At 35.6% G+C, this 19,107-nt stretch overlaps 1 protein-coding gene across 2 annotated transcripts in view; it reads left to right on the forward strand.

Moving 5' to 3' along the window:
- Positions 1-19,107, forward strand: part of rhobtb3 (Rho related BTB domain containing 3) — a 154,287-nt gene that overhangs the window by 11,818 nt on the left and 123,362 nt on the right. For both annotated transcript variants that reach the window (XM_039759374.1, XM_039759375.1), the window contains exons 2-3: positions 6,532-6,742; positions 10,788-10,983. In XM_039759374.1, coding sequence (XP_039615308.1) covers positions 6,532-6,742; positions 10,788-10,983 — 407 coding nt within the window. The remainder of the gene's footprint in view (positions 1-6,531; positions 6,743-10,787; positions 10,984-19,107) is intronic.

Raw genomic sequence — 19,107 nt, forward strand, 5'->3', positions numbered from 1 at the left:
TCAACATTTATTTATATAGCACATATTCATACAAAAAAAATGTAGCTCAAAGTGCTTTACAAAATGAATAAAAAAATAGAAGACACAATAAAAAATAAACATAAGTCAACATTAATTAACATAGAATAAGAGTAAGGTCCGATGGCCAGCGTGGACAGAAAAAACAAAAAAAAAACTCCAAAGGCTGGAGAAAAAAATAAATAAAAAATTACTGCTGCTGAGCTTAGCAATGGATATTCAGGTCATCAACATAAATGGAGCAATTTCTGAAATACTGAGACAGATTATTTCAGTTAGGAGAAAGGTAGACTATGATCACGTGAGCACTCGCCTTGCATTGGCTAACCGAGTGCAGCAGACATGCGCAGGCAACTAAGTGCAGACTACAAAATCCTTAGCAGTAACATGGTTAAGGGTTTAAATGGCCAAATAACTAGATTACTCGCAGAGAGTACCACATCTGTTAACCTACTTTCTCTTACCAGAATAAAGGTTTACATGGCATTTAAGAAACACACTAAATGATATCATCAGCCTACTCCATTACAGTCTTTGCTCAGTGCTTGTGTACATTCATTCATTCATTGGTGGTAGCCGTCTTATTTGAGGATGTATTCTACATAATAATTGTCTCATGTTTGTTAAACAGGAAAACTAAAATTAAAACGAGACTTTTATACAGATTAAATTATATACAATAGAGAAAGCAGGTTAAACATGGATAAATGTATGATAGTATGTGTGCAATTAAATTATTTGTGAAAATTAAGCAATGCTGTATATAGTAGTCAGTTGCTACAGTGTATTGTTGGCAGTGGTTGCTGGTTTTTGTTTTTTCTAAGTTCAGATGTAAAAATTTAATGTTTTAAATAATCTTAAAAGAAATGTCTGCATGGCACAGTATATAATGTGTTTAGTTACTGTTTATTATGAAATGCCTGATTTTCTGAAATGGGATTGATTTTAATGAAGGGATTTCATAATACCATGTCCCTGTTAACACAGTGGGGTCAGGATTCAAAGGTAAAAAGACAGGACTAAGCTGTGTGCTTTAGATATGAAACCCCATGTTCAATAACTTCCTATAGTAAACTCAGTGACCTAAAGTACAACATCTGTTAATGGTAGTTATACTTCATTTGTGCTAATCTGCTTATTTACTACTGGGTGATATGTGGGAAAGGAGTACTAGTGTTTCATGATGAGGAGATTCCTTAGTTTGAATGAGACAGCCTGTGGAGCCAGGTTACAGGATTAAGTTATCATCCTCCATTGGATGCATTAGACCTGCTGCATACAGTATATAGTTACACATACACACACATATTGTGTGCATTAAAAGAAACTGTTTTGTATGTGGAATGTAACACGTTAGTGTCCCCAATATTTTCTATTTGACTATAATGGTCTTCCATTTTTCTTTATAATCCGTACCACTGATTTTGATAATGGTGATAGTTTTGTTTTTTTGATTATTGTAAATTTTTCTATGAAAACTATATACAGTATTTTTTTCTACACGTGTCCATCATTTTTAACACATTTGTCCAGTTCAGTACATTTAACTTTTAATCCTTGTATTTGGGATATATAAGTAGGTAGAACCAAGAATGTCCACATGTGCATAAGGAGAATCTACAGACTCCACATAAAGAGTGTTTAGGCCAGAAATTAAAATCAGATCTCACCAATGCAGCTCATGCAGCTGTTTTAGTTTCTGATTGGGTTTACTCTGTCATAATTAATTTGGTTTTACTACAGCTTACTCTAGAGCTACCTTAAAGCTGCAAATGTCCAGTAGATACCCAGATACTATTATTGCCCGCTATACTGGCTGCATGTAGGGCAGCAATAAAGTTCCTCCACTTCTTTCTATCTTGGCCAAGCTTCTGTATGGTGTCCCAGCTGTGGTTCATGGTCTTCAGTTCTTTCTCTACAGCTCATCTCTATATACTCTTTGATCTGCCTCTCTTACGTTTACATTCTGGGGTCCAGTGGAGAGCTGTTCTTGTGATTAAGTCTTGCTCATCTATGATGGTGTGCCCCAATCTGTCTCCATCTTCTTCTGATGATAATGGTGTCCATGATGTCTTTCTTGCATCTGGTGATCAGGTGGTTCATGGCCAGAAAATGTGAAGGATTATTCTCAAACTACTGATGTGGAAAGTTGAAAGTTTGAAAAAATCTCCTTCCCAGGTAGGACAGTATAAAAATTGAGAATCTCGGAACAAAATACTTCATTAACTACAGTGATTTCACTGTTAAAGTTATCGGTCAGATTCACAAGTGGATGCCCTTATTTCAATACTTATCATCATATTAGAACTTATATAAAAGGAACTCATTTTATTCATAGCATTAAACCTGTTAACTGTTTGGTCTGGATTGGTACTTTTGAATACATTCTTCACTTGTGAGTCACTAATTACATTTCTGTGCCTGAAATTCAAGTTCTCTTAAATTAAATGCATTTGCTTTGATTTATAATTAGCATCTTGAATTTTGCTGCCAGAGAAAGGGTAACAAATAAATGCATTATTTCTGTTATTAAACACTGGTTAAAACTCTGTACAAGCAAATGAGAAAATCATCTAACTGAAGTCACAGGGCACAAATGACTTCTCATAAGCCTATCCCACAGTTATAAATCTAACAAAAGACATGCAAAGGTAATCCTTTTTATTTCCCTTTAAGCTAGTAGTTCTCAGTCTTGGACCCAGGCGTCTGCTTTGCTTCTTTTTAATTATCATTATTAAGATACAACGAAAAAAGCATACTACACAGAAAAAGGTCAAGATAATAGAAAAAAATGAGTTAAGCATTTAAAGATATTGAAAAAATATAAATACTTCTAAATATTTTATAAATGTAAAAATCATACTATCATGCTCTTTAGAATGTAGAATAAGAGAAGATAAAAAAGACCGGCTAATTAAATGAGATCGGTTATTATTACTGATTGTGAATCTGGTTAGAGCAAAAGCCTGGAGCCACAGAGAGTCCTCAGGACTTAGTTTGAGAATCCCTAGTCTAAGCATTTAAAGGAATACTCCACCCAAAAATATGTTTTAAAAAATATTACTTACCCCATGTAGTTTTAGTGGTGGCAGTGAGAAAAAAATAATCCTAATGTTTTTGTGGAGAGATTAAACATTGAATGTTCAAACAGAATAGGGTCGATAGTTGATCAACACGGGACAGTGCCAAGCGATGTGAAAAACATCCAGGATAGAATCCATCCATCACAGAAGCATTTTGGTTGTATAGCCTATGCAAAGAAAATGGGGGGAAAAGGAAAAGAAATACCAATTTCTTTTGAAAGGGTATTTGAATTATTTAATTGCATATATATTATTTCTTTTTTAACATAATACATGCTAAGATCTAATTTACCACCAAGGCAATAGTAACAATCCTGGGGGAGACTGAAAATATGTTCTTTACCTGAAGCATAATCATATGAAAATTTAATTCTCTATTGAAATCTGAAGTATAGCACTGCTAACCTAAGAATGGTATGCAGATTAATTGTGGTGGTCACACATGTTTATCTGGGTCTCACCAGATTTGACTTTATTTATATGAAGACAAATATCTTTTAATCATACAGGACTGACAATGTTTAAGGAAACATTGCCATGTGTAATGTCATTATTGTTTGCCTGGTTTAGTTCCCACATTTTACATACCTTTTCTTATTCCTTATTATGTTTATTTTGAAGTTTCTACATAGAAATATTTATATACACAAAGATACTGGTATATTTTTCAGTTTCTTCTCAGTGAGTTAATTATCTTATCCTAGGGAGGGAATGCATCCAGATTGAGTTCTAGCCTGTTGGCTTCTGACACCATGTGAAGAGAAGTAGCACTTTTGTGCTGGGTGTGTGACAAGTTAAATATAAATCTTGTAGAGCACTGTAAAGTTAAAATACTAATACGTAATTAGATGCCAGGCTTGTTTGTTGTCATGTTCTTCTTGCTGTTTAGCACGTTGCTGTTAGGACTTTCTGTGAAATACTAAACGTGTGATGTTTAAAGGTGGTGTTGCAGAATATTTTTGGAAAAATTAGCCTGTTCATTTCTGTATTTAAGTAAATGTATAATTTAACACTTTGTAGTGTTTTACTAAAGTAAAAAATGCAGCCAATGTTCCTCACTTAATTGCAGTGTAAACAATCATTTATTTTATAGAGAACCTTTTACAGCAGCTTTATGCACTTGGAGTACAGTAATCCCTCCTCGATCGCGGGGGCTGCGTTCCAGAACCCCCCCCGCGAAAGGTTAAAATCCGCAATATAAAACCATATGGTTATTTTTATATATTTTAAGCACTTATAAACTCTCCCACACTATTATAAACATTTTCCGCACAGTTATAGAGCATAAACCCTTTATATTCTCTTAGATATTAGGTAAGATTCCTTGAAATTACAAAGGCCACCAGCAATAAATACGTACAATGCAAGAAAAATTGTATACAGTAAATGTGTGTACAGTGACGCTAAACTATGTACATGTAATAAATACTGTACGTAGAAAATTAATTACGGTTACTCACCAACAATGACACGACAACTTGTCTGATAACGATTAGTTTAATTTTACTACACAACAAAGGAGAGCGTTACAGCTCTTCTAAAGGAGCCTGTTCAGGTGATTGTGTAGCACCACCATTGTTCTTCTTCTGGCAGTCTTCAATCCCACTCCCTAAAGCAGATTCCATCCGGACTACCACCTTATTACATCCACTTTCAACTCGTTTTGCGCCCTGGATAAAGGACACTGCAGCCGTTGATTTTACATTCTTTTCCTCCTTTTTAAATAAAAAGAATCGTGGACTCATTGATGCCATAATGGCGTCCTGCAGCGGTGTAGCTGTTCACCTCATTCAACATATCCAAAACTTTGACCTTTTCGGCAATCGTTAGCATCTTCCGTTAGCGCTTGGGCACGGCCCCTGAAGCAGTAGTAGGAGCAGATCGTTTTGGAGCCATAATGAAGGACTTGAGTATGCACAAAGATAAACACAAAAGAGCACAAAAGTTAACTCTTTACATAGCGAAACACGTTGATGCTGAATGAGACGAGACTTCCTGGTTAACGCAATGGAATCGAATTCGGTGCTCCGACGCTGATCTAATCAGCACACAGGAACTTAACTGCTTGCTCTGATTGGGTAGCTTCTCAGCCATCCGCCAATAGTGTCCCTTGCATGAAATCAACTGGGAAAACCAACTGAGGAAGCATGTACCAGAAGTAAAAAGACCCATTGTCCGCAGAAACCCGCGAAGCAGTGAAAAATCCGCGTTATATATTTAGATATGCTTACATATAAAATCTGTGATACAGTGAAGCCGCGAAAGTCGTAGCGCGATATAGCAAGGGATTACTGTATAATAAATTTGCAAAGATGAAAGCAGTAGTCCTAAGAAAGACATTCTCGAGAGTAAACATTTTCTATTATATGCATAATGGAGTTCAAGTTTGTAGGGAACTGCTAGAGTTTTTGAGTTGGTTTGATATCTGACAGAGATTAAGTGTGGAGAAGCCAGCTAAGCAATAATTTGGGCACAGTGCTTGGTGGCAATCAAGACTTTGGCAGCAACATTCTGACCCTCTGATAGTTCGTACTGTAAAACTATTGAAAATTAATTGCAGTAGTCCAACTTTGAAGTAATGAAAACATGAGCATGACTTACTTTTGATTTAGTATGAAGGCGTGACCCAAGATTTTAAAGGAAAGAAGTATGGTTGTCCTTATTTGTTATATACAAAATAATATGAAAAAACATTTGACTGCAGCTAAAACATGAGATTCAAAACGCAGGCTACTTTTAAGTGAGTGAGTGAAATGTAATGGACTAGCACTCCTTTCATCTGTGTTTGTTACCCTAACTTCAGTGCTTTCTATTAAGGCACCATCTGCTCACTACATTCTAATTAGCAAGAAGATTCAGAAAATCAATGGATTATTTTATTCACTGGTACAGCATTCTCTTAATCTTTGGTGACTCTGTCCTTTCTGAATCTTATTTTCATTGGTGTATTTTTAAGTAGCTGTTAGTCTTTTAATCTAATTTATATGGCATATACAGTATATTGCATATGTATGTTTTTGCATTAGACCGTACACTTTAGTACGTGGAAATTGTTGCAATCAATTTTATGTAATTCTAGTCAACAGGAGCAAATCAAAATAACATGACATTCTCAAATCTGATAATCCAGTTCAGGGACATAATAGCTGAATCCTGTCTTATTAGCACTTGGTAAAAGACAGAAAAAAGAACTGGACAGGCTGCCAGTGGATTGCTTGGGCAGCAAACTAAAATCTGTATCTTATAATGATCTCATGTTTAATTTTTTTACCTACAGTTTTGTTTATTCAGTAATTTCAGTTGCAACATACTGGCCAGTCTTTCATCAAGGACATTTTTACTTTCATCACAATAATTATGATACAGTATTTGTATACTTAAGACATGACTTTTTCCCTGACTAATTTTTTATTGATTATTTTGTTGGCAGGACTGTTCTCATACTTGCACTTGGCAATGAGAAAGATGAAACAGCACATGATATTCATGATCAACCAGGGCTTATCTGGGCATATTTGGATTGGAGTTCTTCATTTCTGCAACTTCAGCAAGGAGTTATCAATGAATTCTGCACTTTCACTTTGTATGAGGCTTGTGTTTTTGGAAAGCTTTTTGTCACAATATATGATTGTCCTTTCTGGGTAAGTACAGATTTTACTTATATCACATTCAAAATTGATTTATTCACTCATGTTATTCCATACCTGCATTTTTATTGCAGTTTTAGAATGACCTGAAGGCTATCCTAGCACATTGAACACAAGATACTGACAAACTCTAAATGAAATACAAGTCAATCACACGACATACACACAGACAAACACACCTTCAAACTATGAAGGCAAGTCCACTCCAAGATGAAACGTTCCTGTACAGTATTTTATTCATCATTTGCCTCAATATTTTTTCTTTCGAGTTTCTTATGTTCTGGCGATACGGCATAAATTTGGGAGACATTTGAACACTTGCCCAAAGTGGCATTCATGCATCTCAATTTTTCATATTCAGATCGTATGCTTTGATTGTAAAGGTGTACAGACATCTGTGATAATAGTGGATTGCACACTTTAAACGATTTGAGGTTGTGCTTTGATATTCCTTTTTTCTATTTAATTTTGACCTTCAACTTGGATATTTTTTTACAGCATATGGTGTTCTTTCAGCCTCACCACTTCTATTTGATCCACTCCATAGTTTCATCTCCTCATTAGCTCTTGTTTCAAGACCAATGTCACCACCATTTTACACCTTGAAAATACTATGTTATGGGCTTGTCCAGGCATCCTTATATTCATTTTTTTTCAATATGTTTTGCTGTTATCCCTCAATATTTACATTCTGGAAAGCAATTCTGAACTTTGTCATCTGTCATATCCATCAATATTCCTCTTTTGCCTCATATATTCCTATTTTTAGATCTTTCTTATCTATCTTTTAATCTATCCTTGTGAAGTTTATTTACCATAGGCATAATTGCTACAAAGTAAGCTTTAACCTCATGATAGAAATACTCTGGCATACTATTTTTTAAACTTTGAAAGTCCTCATTTTTCAAACTGTTCCTGCTTTAGCTTACTGCTGCAAAGATTATTTGGTCATTTGAGCCCAGTGTTGCTAAGTGGCAAGCACTGGTTTGATTGGTCAGAGTCCAGATGTCTGATGATTGACACTGCTTCTCTAATCTCCTTGTTATGTCATGAGAAACCTACATCCTTTACAAGATCTTTTGTGTTACTGGACCTTTATATCAAAGTATATTTGTCCGGAGTTTGGGTGTGCATGGTGAATATAAATGTTAACAAAAATCTGTATGCCTATTGATTTTATTACTGTGTAGGTAAAAGAAAGCTGGAATATTTTATCAATGCACACTGGCACAGCTGAGAAAAATATGTCAGTCTTGAAGTATTTTCTGTCTTGGTTTCACATTTCAAGTGAATTTGAGCAGGATTTGTTTTCCAAGTCTAACCAAGAAGCTGCTGTTTCATTTTCTTCTGATTCCTTTCATACTCTCAAAGCAAACATATTTGTAAGACGGTAGGAAAACTGGAAGTTAGGTAGTTACTAACACATACATTACATCTTTTCAGATATGTCTTAATATGTAGCTGTTTTGAATTCCAGAGGAACAAAATTGCAAAGTGAGAATCAAAGTCCAGAGAGCAAGTACTGTCCAAATATGGCTGCAGCCATCACAAAGCAACATAAATCCAAAATAGTGCTGTGGTGATCTCACTGGATCTCAAAGAATAAAAAATATAAACCACCAGAAGCACAAGTCAGCATAGACCAGAAATTAAATGTCTGTGGTCTCATGATGACAAACTCTGCATTCATGAATCAGGCATACCTTTAACAAATCTTAGTGATGCTAAAGAAGCAAGCACTTTTCTGTTCTTTTAGGTAAAACTTTCACCAGGAAAGGGTAATTGATACATAAACTTTAACCATGAATTCTTAATCATTCATATCCAGCACTTAAATAGTAACTGTAGTTAGTGTTGTATAGTTTCACAACCATCATACTATAGCACCCATTTAGTGATTGAGTACGAGTCACAATTTCCACATATTTGGTGGTCTTATTATATGTAGAATGAAAAATATGGCCTATTCTAAAGTGAAATTGCTTCTTACTATTTAACATGTGAGTACGCATTTTTCCTTTTTATTCATGCAGTAATATAAATTGTCTAAATATAGACTGTAGAGGTCTTAATAGTGTACAGTGCTCAATTAAGTAAAAAAGATGTAGTTCTTCAAAGATACTGTAAGCTAATATTAAGGCTGGTTTCTATAACAGGTTTTGTGGCTATAGCTTTGTTGCACAACATGTTGAACCTTAGAACTAATTAAAGAGTTTTTCGATGCCTCATAGTATCCATACTAGTTATGTACAGAAAAGCATTGTTCAATTTGTTTTAGAAACACAAGCTTACAGACTTGTCAATTATATTAATATACTAGCAACTGGGAGCCGATCGAATTGGGCTACAAATTCTACGTTTGTGAAATCAATACTTTCTCTGCAAAGAATTATTTGTTTTTTTAAGCCCTTGAAATGATTTTATCACGGCACTGATTTGTGCTTAAAATTGACCTTTTCGGCCGATGTAATGAAGAGCTTCCTGTTTAAATGGAGCTGTGAGCCGTGAACTCAGGTCTTTGGCACACCTCATTTGATTTTTTCAGGCAAAATTTCAAAACAAACTGTATTTTACGACTCTAATCAGAGTCGGAGTAATAATTATGTTGGCGTGGCGGATCATGTCCTTCCAGTCCCAGACTGGTGCATGGTTGATTAACATCAACCACAATTCATCCTCAATTCAATTCACCCTTCATCTGTGTGATTTCACATGGCAATGCCGTGCCGCTAAGCATTTTCACGCCGCAAGGCACAGGCTGCTCGATTTATTTCAACCTATGCTGCATTTGCGGCTGCTTGAGCTTCTTCAGTCACTTGTGCACGGCTGTCACGATTTCTAGTATAGGTTCCTCGTCAGTCATGTGACTTCGTTTCCTATACTGTACATCCTTTCCGCGACCGCTGGTCTTCTGGCTGCGTTGCAATCATCACTCATTTTAGATTTGAGATCGGCTAAAATTTAAACAATGATCATTGTTAATACCCAGCCGTCATTATTCAGTTTGCCAATAGATGTCAGAAGGACGGATGCCAAATTGCATGGTTCTAACTTGTATTGAGTCGAGGTATTGACACGAACACCATACATATGGGGTATTGACGCGAACACCATACATACGGATAGTATCAAATTATATATAAGGATTATTTCAGAATATTTACTCAGAGAAATAAATTTTATTATAATATTGTTTTTTCATTAGTTCTGTTAAATGTCAGAAAACTGCAAACTTGGTTAGCCTGTTATACATCATACTTAAATATAGAGAAAATATGAATGTGTCATGCACATGACTTTCACAACATAATATAGCTGTTTAGCAGTTAAATATTGCAGTTAAATGTGCACAAAAGGCATAAAATGATCTCTCCAGAACATAATTTACTGAAATTATTTATGTACCTCAAAATCAACAGACTTCTAGCTTTTTACAATGCTAAAAATAGTGCAAGTTTCATTAGAGTTGAGCTGTTTACTTTTGAATTCTCAGGTAGGTAGTTTCACAACATGACACAGACAGTAAGACACACATGTGGAGGGACATCATTCTGAAAATGCTAAATCCATATTGAGGCTGCATTTATAAAAGTATCTGACTCTGGAGAGCATTTTCCAAAATGTTTGTTTTCAGGGATTTAAAATTACGGGCTAATGTGGACAGAATGACAAAAAAGCGGACAAATGTCTGTGATTTTAAATGAAAATAAACTAGTATGGTTTGGGCCTTTTAGTGCTTGTTGGGAAACACTATATAGGACTCTTAGATTTCACACTGATTGTTTTTAATTCATTTATGAGTTTGATTGTTTTTAATTCGTTTATGAGTTGCTTGAAATCTGCTAAAAGCTCTCTTTCTGACTTCACTGTCCAAGCTAAGCTTTTTTTTTGCAAGTAACAATTTTGAAGTCTACAATTCAATTTATTAACTTGGAAAAAAATATGTAGTCTTGTTTAATGTAAATAGCACATTTTTATTTCTAATTGATTTTAAAGAATTTCAGGAACAGTAATTCCTTGTATTTTTATTTTTTTTTAGGATCTGTTTGAAGGTAGAAACTGGTATTCCTCTCGCAATCCAATTGCACAAGCAGACATTATTGTTATTAAGTATTCAGTCAACAACAAACCTGCCTTTCAAGAAGTGAAACACAGCTTCATTCCAATGATTAAAAAGCTTATAAAACAATGGACTGTTCCAATTATTGTTGCTGCAGTGGGTGCTAGAGCAAATGGTAAGATGAATTTGTTTTTTCTTTTTAAGATGTTAACTGTTTAGGAACATACAAAAAAATAACTTTATACTTCTAAGTATGCCAAGTATTATAGAAATATTTATATATTTTGTGATAATTTATATATAGAATAACACCAGACGATTGACATGATTGACAGGCACCATTACAATAATAAACTGCAATGCTGGGAGACATCTGCATCAGGGAGCAGGAAGTCAGAATTTGTAGAACTAAGCTGATAAAGTTGACATTTTAATAGGTTTCCTGGATGCCATATTGTTCAGCAATTTAAGCCATTCTTTGGTAAATTAAATTGTAAACTGTAGATTGCTTACCCTCAGTAAAGCGGTCTTGAACATTATAGCAAGATGTCAGAAATAGTTTAGCTGCCAGAGGAACAAGACAGAGCAACTTATTTTGGTGAATAATAAGAGGTAATGCAGAGGGGCTAAGGGAAGGAAATTCTGAGATAACAAAGAGGTATTTGCAAACCGAAAAAAAAGACAGTGACATACATAAGACCTGAAGGAAAAAACTGGAGGGCTGTGCCAGAACATTTGAAAAGTGTCAGGTATTCAAAGGGGGCACAAATGTTCTTACTATTCCCTGTTGGCTCAATCTGAATTGTTTCCACATGTCCATGCATGGAAAAGTTAAGGAAATACTACAGTTAGTGACCTCAAGAAAGTCAAGTGGTGCGCTTTGTGGCAGTTGGGTAAGATGTAGTTCTCATGGACATAAGTTATTTTGGTAGTGTAGATTTTTGGCAGCAGCCTGACTGGTTTAAATAAATACCCAATAATGTATATACAGGTAAAATTCTGTTACAATGAATTCCCAGGGACCTAAAAAATATTTTGTTGTTGTTTTTCTTAGCATTTCTTTGCCATAATACCCTTTCAAGGTGTGAATGATGCCCAAATCCAATGGCTGAAGCACTGCTGTGCAATTGGGTGGGAGGAATTCAACACGAACATTATCTAAATGTGGAAGCATGTTGTGTGCAGCACAGTTATCAATCAGAAGCCGAATCATCCTTTTCTTTTTCTTCATATTATGTGGTTTCTGAACACTTTTGGGATCCCCCCCACTCCCCACCCAATCGGAACAACACACTGAAGTGCGTCCCGAAGCGCGATTGCAGCGTCTGTGGAAGATTGTTTGTCCATTGCTGGGACAGGGCAATAGTAGGCTTCCAGCGGTGCAGTGAAGTACCACAAAAGCAAATCATAAAAGATCGGGGTCACGTTTTAAGTCCCTGTCTTGCACCCCAAAACACGAGGCTTAGTCTCAGTGCTTTAGCAAAACCAGCTTTATTCAGCTTGAAACAGGAACGGCACAGTTATTTATTGTAGCGTGATCTGCCACTCTGCTATACACAAACACAGCAGTCAGGCAGGGTCGTGGCCAGGTCAGTGACCAAGTAATCCTGTTATCTGCATTTACAATGTACGTGCTCCTAACCTTGCATCACGCACTGAGATCTTTTCTATTTACTTTGGCAGAGAGATTCAGCAAAACTGTGAGCCTGCTGTTGCCCCGTACAGACGCGGATATCGCACTTCGGGACGCTCTTCGGTGTGCTGACTAGTTGGGGGAGGTCCCAAGAGAATTTTACAAACCTCACACTTTCTTGAATGAGTGCCGCATTAATAGAAATGCTTCTTGAACGAGTATCACTGAACCACATAAAAACTACTTTTTCGACGTCTTCAAATGCAACAGTTCACATATGTTTTTAACCCAAAATTTTTCTTCTTTTGTTGCTTGGTCTTTCAAGAAAGTTGACAGTGTTGATGGCAAAATTCCGAATTCACTGGCAACATCTTTTTTCTTTTTGCCACAATCGAGAGCTGCAAAAAAATTAAAAGTTTTTTTTTCTAATATAAACTGTTATCGTTTTTTCGTGTCTGCCGTTTCTATAGGAGGGTGACAATGAGTTAAATTCCAATGGATGTTTTTCAAATGTTAACGAGCAATAAGCAAAAGGTATTACTGAAAACCGCAGGAAACAAAAAAGGCAAAAAAAAAACAGTACGAGGAAAGATCAAAGAAAGAAAAAAAAATTAGTGTTCCTGTTTGGGGAGCTGCGGCCACAGAACTAATTGCTCTGCGGATGATTCATTCAGGCATTTCAAGGTCTTTTGTGCACTTCGTTATAATGAAAGTATCTGCTGAATCTGCTTCGTAGTAACGTGATTTCTATAGACTCGTGTCATATGGGGAAGCTGTCGGGACCATAAAAATACTTTGTTGTAATGAAAACTTCGTTGTAATGAAAATTTTGTTGTAAAGATATTCGTTCTAACGGAATTTTACCTGTAATTAACTAATGTATCTGTGCAATTTAGAGTGATTAATTATTCCTTACCATAAGCAGACATGTGATACTTGGTCAGTGCTTTTGTTATCTTTCACAAAATCATCAGGAGCACTAGTGATACTGTGAGGGAAAAGCTGTCTGTTTTATTAAGCACGTTTCTGTTTTGAGACAAAGTAACTTCGATTTTTCAGTGATTGGCAGGTTAACCTGTTAAAAAATAGTATTTCACTCTTGTTTTGGTAGTGGTATATTGACTGTCATGTTTGCAACATTTTATGAACAAAAATATCTACATAGGGTGTAAATGCAGAATAGTGTGAATATGTAATTAAGTAACATTAGGTGGAGCTGGAGTGTTAAAGCTGATTTTAGTATGATGGTGAAAGTCATGCCTATTAAGTCATTACGAATATTATGCATAATTTGTAGGCATTTTTTTGTCCCAAACAGCTTTTGTAAAGGAAAAATTATTTTGGGTCATTTGTACCCTTGGTTATTTCTGATGATAAAGAGAGAGATATAAATATGAAAAACACAGTTTGCAGTCATTGTCAAGTTAGAATCAAGTGTCCCAGATCCAGATCCAGCTTACAGAAATGCTTGAGGGTTGATTTATGCTTGCAGTGTTTGTCCAACTAATCTAAAGAAGGAAAATTCAGAAAAGCAAGACCACCAACTAAAATCACTTGTCACATTTGACTCAAAGAGGTATAGTAGTCAAAAGGAAAGGTTTATGTCCTTAAAATAAAAATTAAGTGCAGGATATTTAACCCTCATGGATATTTACCATGAAACTTTTAGCAGTGTTTGAGAACTAAATAGTGTTGAACACATTTTTCTGCCTAATTAAAGTGAAGTAATCTATCATGAAAATAAGCTTTTAATTGTGAAATATTTTCAGCTCTAGTATTAGTTGATAGCCCTACTGCAAACCTAAGTGTTCATCTCACAAGAACTCACCCAAACTTAAAGTACATTTACTAAACTTTATACCTAAGTTACAACTAAGCTTCCCGAAATCCATTTCCATAATGAAAAACAGATTTAAGTGGCATGAATTAAGTCACATCTTTTTTTTAGTATATTCAACATATTGACACAATTTTACATATAGGAATATAAGTTAAACTTTTAGTTCAATCAAATAAAAAAGAATAACTTGCTATAGTTTACAGCAGAATTTCATCACATACAGAAAAGTGACAGTAAGGCCAGGGGATATACGTAACGCTACGCGATGCATGTTCTTGAGGACCCTGCTGCTGTGCAAGCAGTGTACTATCTATACTTGGGAGCATACTTTAAGTAAATTTGGAGGATTCCACCATGTGTCAGTGCGAGAAATCGTCACGGGGAGAAAACAATGTCCATGTTATTGTGTTGTCAGTTGATGGAAGAAAGATGTTAAAAATTACTTGCATTTTGATGAAATGGTTGAAGAAAAGCACCATGAAGACATTTGCATGTCAGCATTTAAGTATGATGATTTGCTTCATCGCATCGAACCATACATCAAATATCAAAGCACACAGATCGATCAATTTTGCTTTCCACTTTCTGAAGGTAATAAGGGCCTTGGGTGGGTTTCAGAGGTGGACAGCAGTGCGCTAAGGGCTTAATGGTTAGCTGAGCTGATGTTTGCTGTAATTCATATACCCAATCACACACTGAGGCTACACTGCAGAATATTTTTGGGCAGCATCCAGGATTCTCTTCCGATGCATTATAACAAAAGAGCACATTAGCAGGTCTCAAATGAATTACCATCCTGTGAGTATACAAGTACTGTATTGCTGAAAGAGCTTAATACAAACACTTGAAAGATTTTCTGCTAAAGCCACAGTAAAGAAAATGACAAAAAATATCATACCACCTTTTATGCCTGTTCATATTGAATTGCTAAAAATATTATAACCTTAAGAAAACATACATTTAGTCTTCCTAAACAACACCTCCCTTTCCATGATTGTTTATTAAACTTTAACTTTGATCTCTACATGTAAAAATGTAATTAAATTCTGAAGTTGCCTAATCATTTAAGGTTAATGAGTGCCAGAGCATATTCCATTAAACCACTCTAGATCAGTGGTTATCTGTATTTTTGGCAAGCAAATAGTTGAAATGTTTTATGGAGTGGTGGCCAACCCTTTGGGGGATTTCCCTTGAAATTCTGAGTCGCTACTTTAATAAGGAATGATTCTTCTTTCCCAGGTTCCCCTTGGAATTTCGGCCTACTTGTGTTGATCATCCTTCAGTGATGGAAAATGAGTGACTAAATTGACTAAATAAGTGACTAATACCATTATAGGCTTCTGGATTCACCAGTGATTTTTGCATATCAGCCCTTTGTTTTTATCAGAGAGACAGAATTGTATTATTTGTATAATTCTCTGGCCTGCCCTTTCATAGACTGGCAAATGTATTTTACATACCATCCATGTTACGGCTGTTGGGAAGCTTTGCTGTAGGTTAAATGCTAATCCCTCATGCAGTGACACAGAGACATCCGTAAATTCCTATTGAGTCAACTTAGAGTAATAAATAAGTATGACCACTTGTCTTTGAACTGTATTGGGAAACATGCTAATAAATTTGAACAAACTTCTGATGGTGCATGGATAGACAGTAAATCAGGGCAAAAGATATACCGTATTCGGCCATACTGATTGCATTTATTTAGAAACAACCCAGGTCTAATCTAAGAAAAAAGAAGGTTATCATGTGGACCTGAAGTCAAAAATAGGCCTGTAGTATGTGTCTTCTACCTGGACCATTCAGAATAATCTCTCAGGCAGAATTCCTTTCTAGAATAGATCAAATAGCAAAGTGCCTTTTCCTTCCCTTTTGACTCACCTCATATTCATGGACAGATTTAATTTTTTTCACCTTTTCTGGTGGGGTTAAGATTCTTTGATTTTTGGGAATACTCTAGACTTCTGACTTCTGCTTCCTACCTTAGGATGGAGACAAATAGCGCCCTGTTCCCCAGTGATTTTTCCTGCACTCCTAGAAACTTTAGCAGTAGCAGGGAGAGCAAACCCTGACAGTACATGCTTGAATTGGAGGTAGTACAGAAAATTCACTAAACACTAAAACCAGCACAATTAAGAAGCATTGCAGCTAGCTGTTCAACAATTCATTGATTATTAAATTGAATATAGATCTTGATCTAAATTAGAAAAAATAACCAGAGGGATGTTTGTTGTTGATATATTGCTTTTTTCTGACTGAAGCTTCATTATTATAGTTTTATCATACTCAGATAAAATTCTTAACCTAATACTAATGAAATAAATGTTTATGTGTCAAAAAAATCCTACATCTAAAAACTTAGGTAGAGTAACACAAAAAATGTTTAGAGGCCATAACTATTGGCCATGTTTTTTCTGCATCTCCAGTTTCTCCTAGAATGTGTGAAGTCCATTAGTGTCTACAGGGTTTATTTAGTGTAATCCTGTTGTCATTGATTTAGTTACTGTTTCTTTTTGGGAGAAGATCATCTATGCATTAAGGCTTGACGATAACGTACTTCAAAGCACATGGGATTGAATTTGTATTGAGTTACTGTATTTTCAACTTTCCAACTAGGAAATTAACCCTTACTTTTATGGTTCAGAATTCTTTATAGAAAGTAAATAACAATGCTGAATATACTGTAAGACTTTGATCGCCAGTGTGAGTACTATATTTACTTATTCACGCTCATTTTAAACTAAATTAGCCACATACAAGAGCATATACATTGAATGTGTTTGCTTTTTATTACTGAAAGCTGCCATTCCCAATCTGAAGTGCCTGCACTCCCAGAGGGTGCAAGGTGGCATTTCAGGGGATGCGACAAAGAGGAAGGCTATGACTCGATTTGCCAAAACTAAGTGAGGTGCATTGTCCAACTTTATTATGGTGCAATCAGTGTCTTGCACTGTTGTCATCATTTGTAGGTCATTCATTAGTTAGTGCACGTGTTCCGTGATATGAAATGGAGCAAGCAATTGTCACCAGTGAATGAGCTGTAAAAATGTGCCTTCTCATGAGTTTGTTGCTACATTTTTTAAGAGAATGGAATTTGGATCTTGGAATGATCCACAGAGTAGAACGAGGCCTAGTATTGCTTTCTGTGCAAGCCCTGATCTTAAAACGTCACTGATTTTAAGGTTTGATTATCACTTTTGCTGGGTGGGGACAAGGGGGACTGAATTGGATAAAACATCTGCTGCTTACAGTCAGTCCATCTCTCCTGCTGGTGGTTCTGGCAGTAGTGCAGCAATTCTAACAGTGCAGCACATCTGTTTTTGAACTGCACTGCAGGTCTTATCACGGGACAAGTGATAAAATGTTTCCTTGCTTAGCGGCACGCTGGCACCCGTTGCTTCATGGGGGTCTCCAATCCCCTAAATTCCTCGATCATTAATCATATGCCATTTCTTCCCCCAGCTTGTCAGTGGTGTGTCTAAGCTTCCCAGAGACATTTACATGATTATTGAGATTTATAAAGTTACATTGCTCAGTTTAAATTTAAATTATGCACTTCAAAGCATATAAATAGTTCAAAGCATATTTTTTTGAGTTCAACTTGTTCACCCACTGTGCAGTTCAATTTGTGGTTCAAAAATTGGAAATTTGACTTTTTTATCTTAAAATGTGATATTACTTTTGTATGGGGTGTGGGCAAAAATCAAACATTTTCTAGGGGTGTGGGGCATCACTTAAAGTTAATCTGTCAGGCATGAGTGTAATCTGCCTGTCTGATTCCAACTTAAATTTATAAAGTAGTGTATATATTTCATGCTGCTCTGTAAGCTAGTAATAAGTACATTTTCAGAGATAATTTATTGTGTTTTATTTTATTCACTATGTTTTAAAGAGTAATTCAGCCAATGCACCCTTCAAAGAATTAATTATTTTACAGTATAAAATAACTGAAAAAAAACCCAATAAGTTGTAAACCTTTCTTTATATGTGAGGGAGAAAAGCGTCAGCAATTGTTTGACAAAGCAGAATTTTCAGAAACCTAAACCCAGACAAAGCTCTCAGTATCTAGAATGTATAATAGTTTATATAGAGCAGGAAGGGAAGGGGTTTAAGGCAAGAGGACTCATTCAAATGGCAAGGAACAGTACTACTCAGTTTTGGAAGGTCAAGGAATCTGTTATGTTTCAGCAAGGGTTTGTTCCTTGACTTATATTTATTTTCTTCTTCTGTGTATTCATTGTTTATTTTAAATTATTATTTTTCTGCTATGTATAGTAATTATGTTTTTGCTAATATTGTTCTGTTTATTAGTTATTATCTATGTATTATTCTGTGTTCTCCTATGTTCTTTGTACCTTGTAGGGCTAACCCAAAAAGGCACGGTCCCCCTAATGTCACTGATGAAGGACCATCCTTCAATGGTTCAGTGAGATTTGGATTATACAGGAACAAAAAAGGCAAATAAGGCAAAAGGATTTGCCTGAAAAGGCAGTCCAAGATAAGCAAGTCCAAGTAAAACAAAAGCAAAATCTAAAAAAATCATTACTTACATCAAAGCACACTCCAGACATAATAGGGTGGCCAAACACCTCTTTAGGGGTCAACCCCATAAAGTATAACAAATATAGGAGAACATAACACATTGGCACTAAGGAACAAAGAGAGAACAATATTATCAAAAATACATAATTACAGTAAACATATGAAAAATAAAAAAATAAATAAACAGAGAAGGCACAATAGAGGAAAGTAAATATAAGCCAGGGAATATAAGCCTAGCTGAAGCAAAGCAGAATTAACATGATTCAGCATTTTTGATTAACACT

The sequence above is a fragment of the Polypterus senegalus genome, chromosome 7, assembly GCF_016835505.1.
Source record: "Polypterus senegalus isolate Bchr_013 chromosome 7, ASM1683550v1, whole genome shotgun sequence".
NCBI lineage: Eukaryota > Metazoa > Chordata > Cladistia > Polypteriformes > Polypteridae > Polypterus > Polypterus senegalus.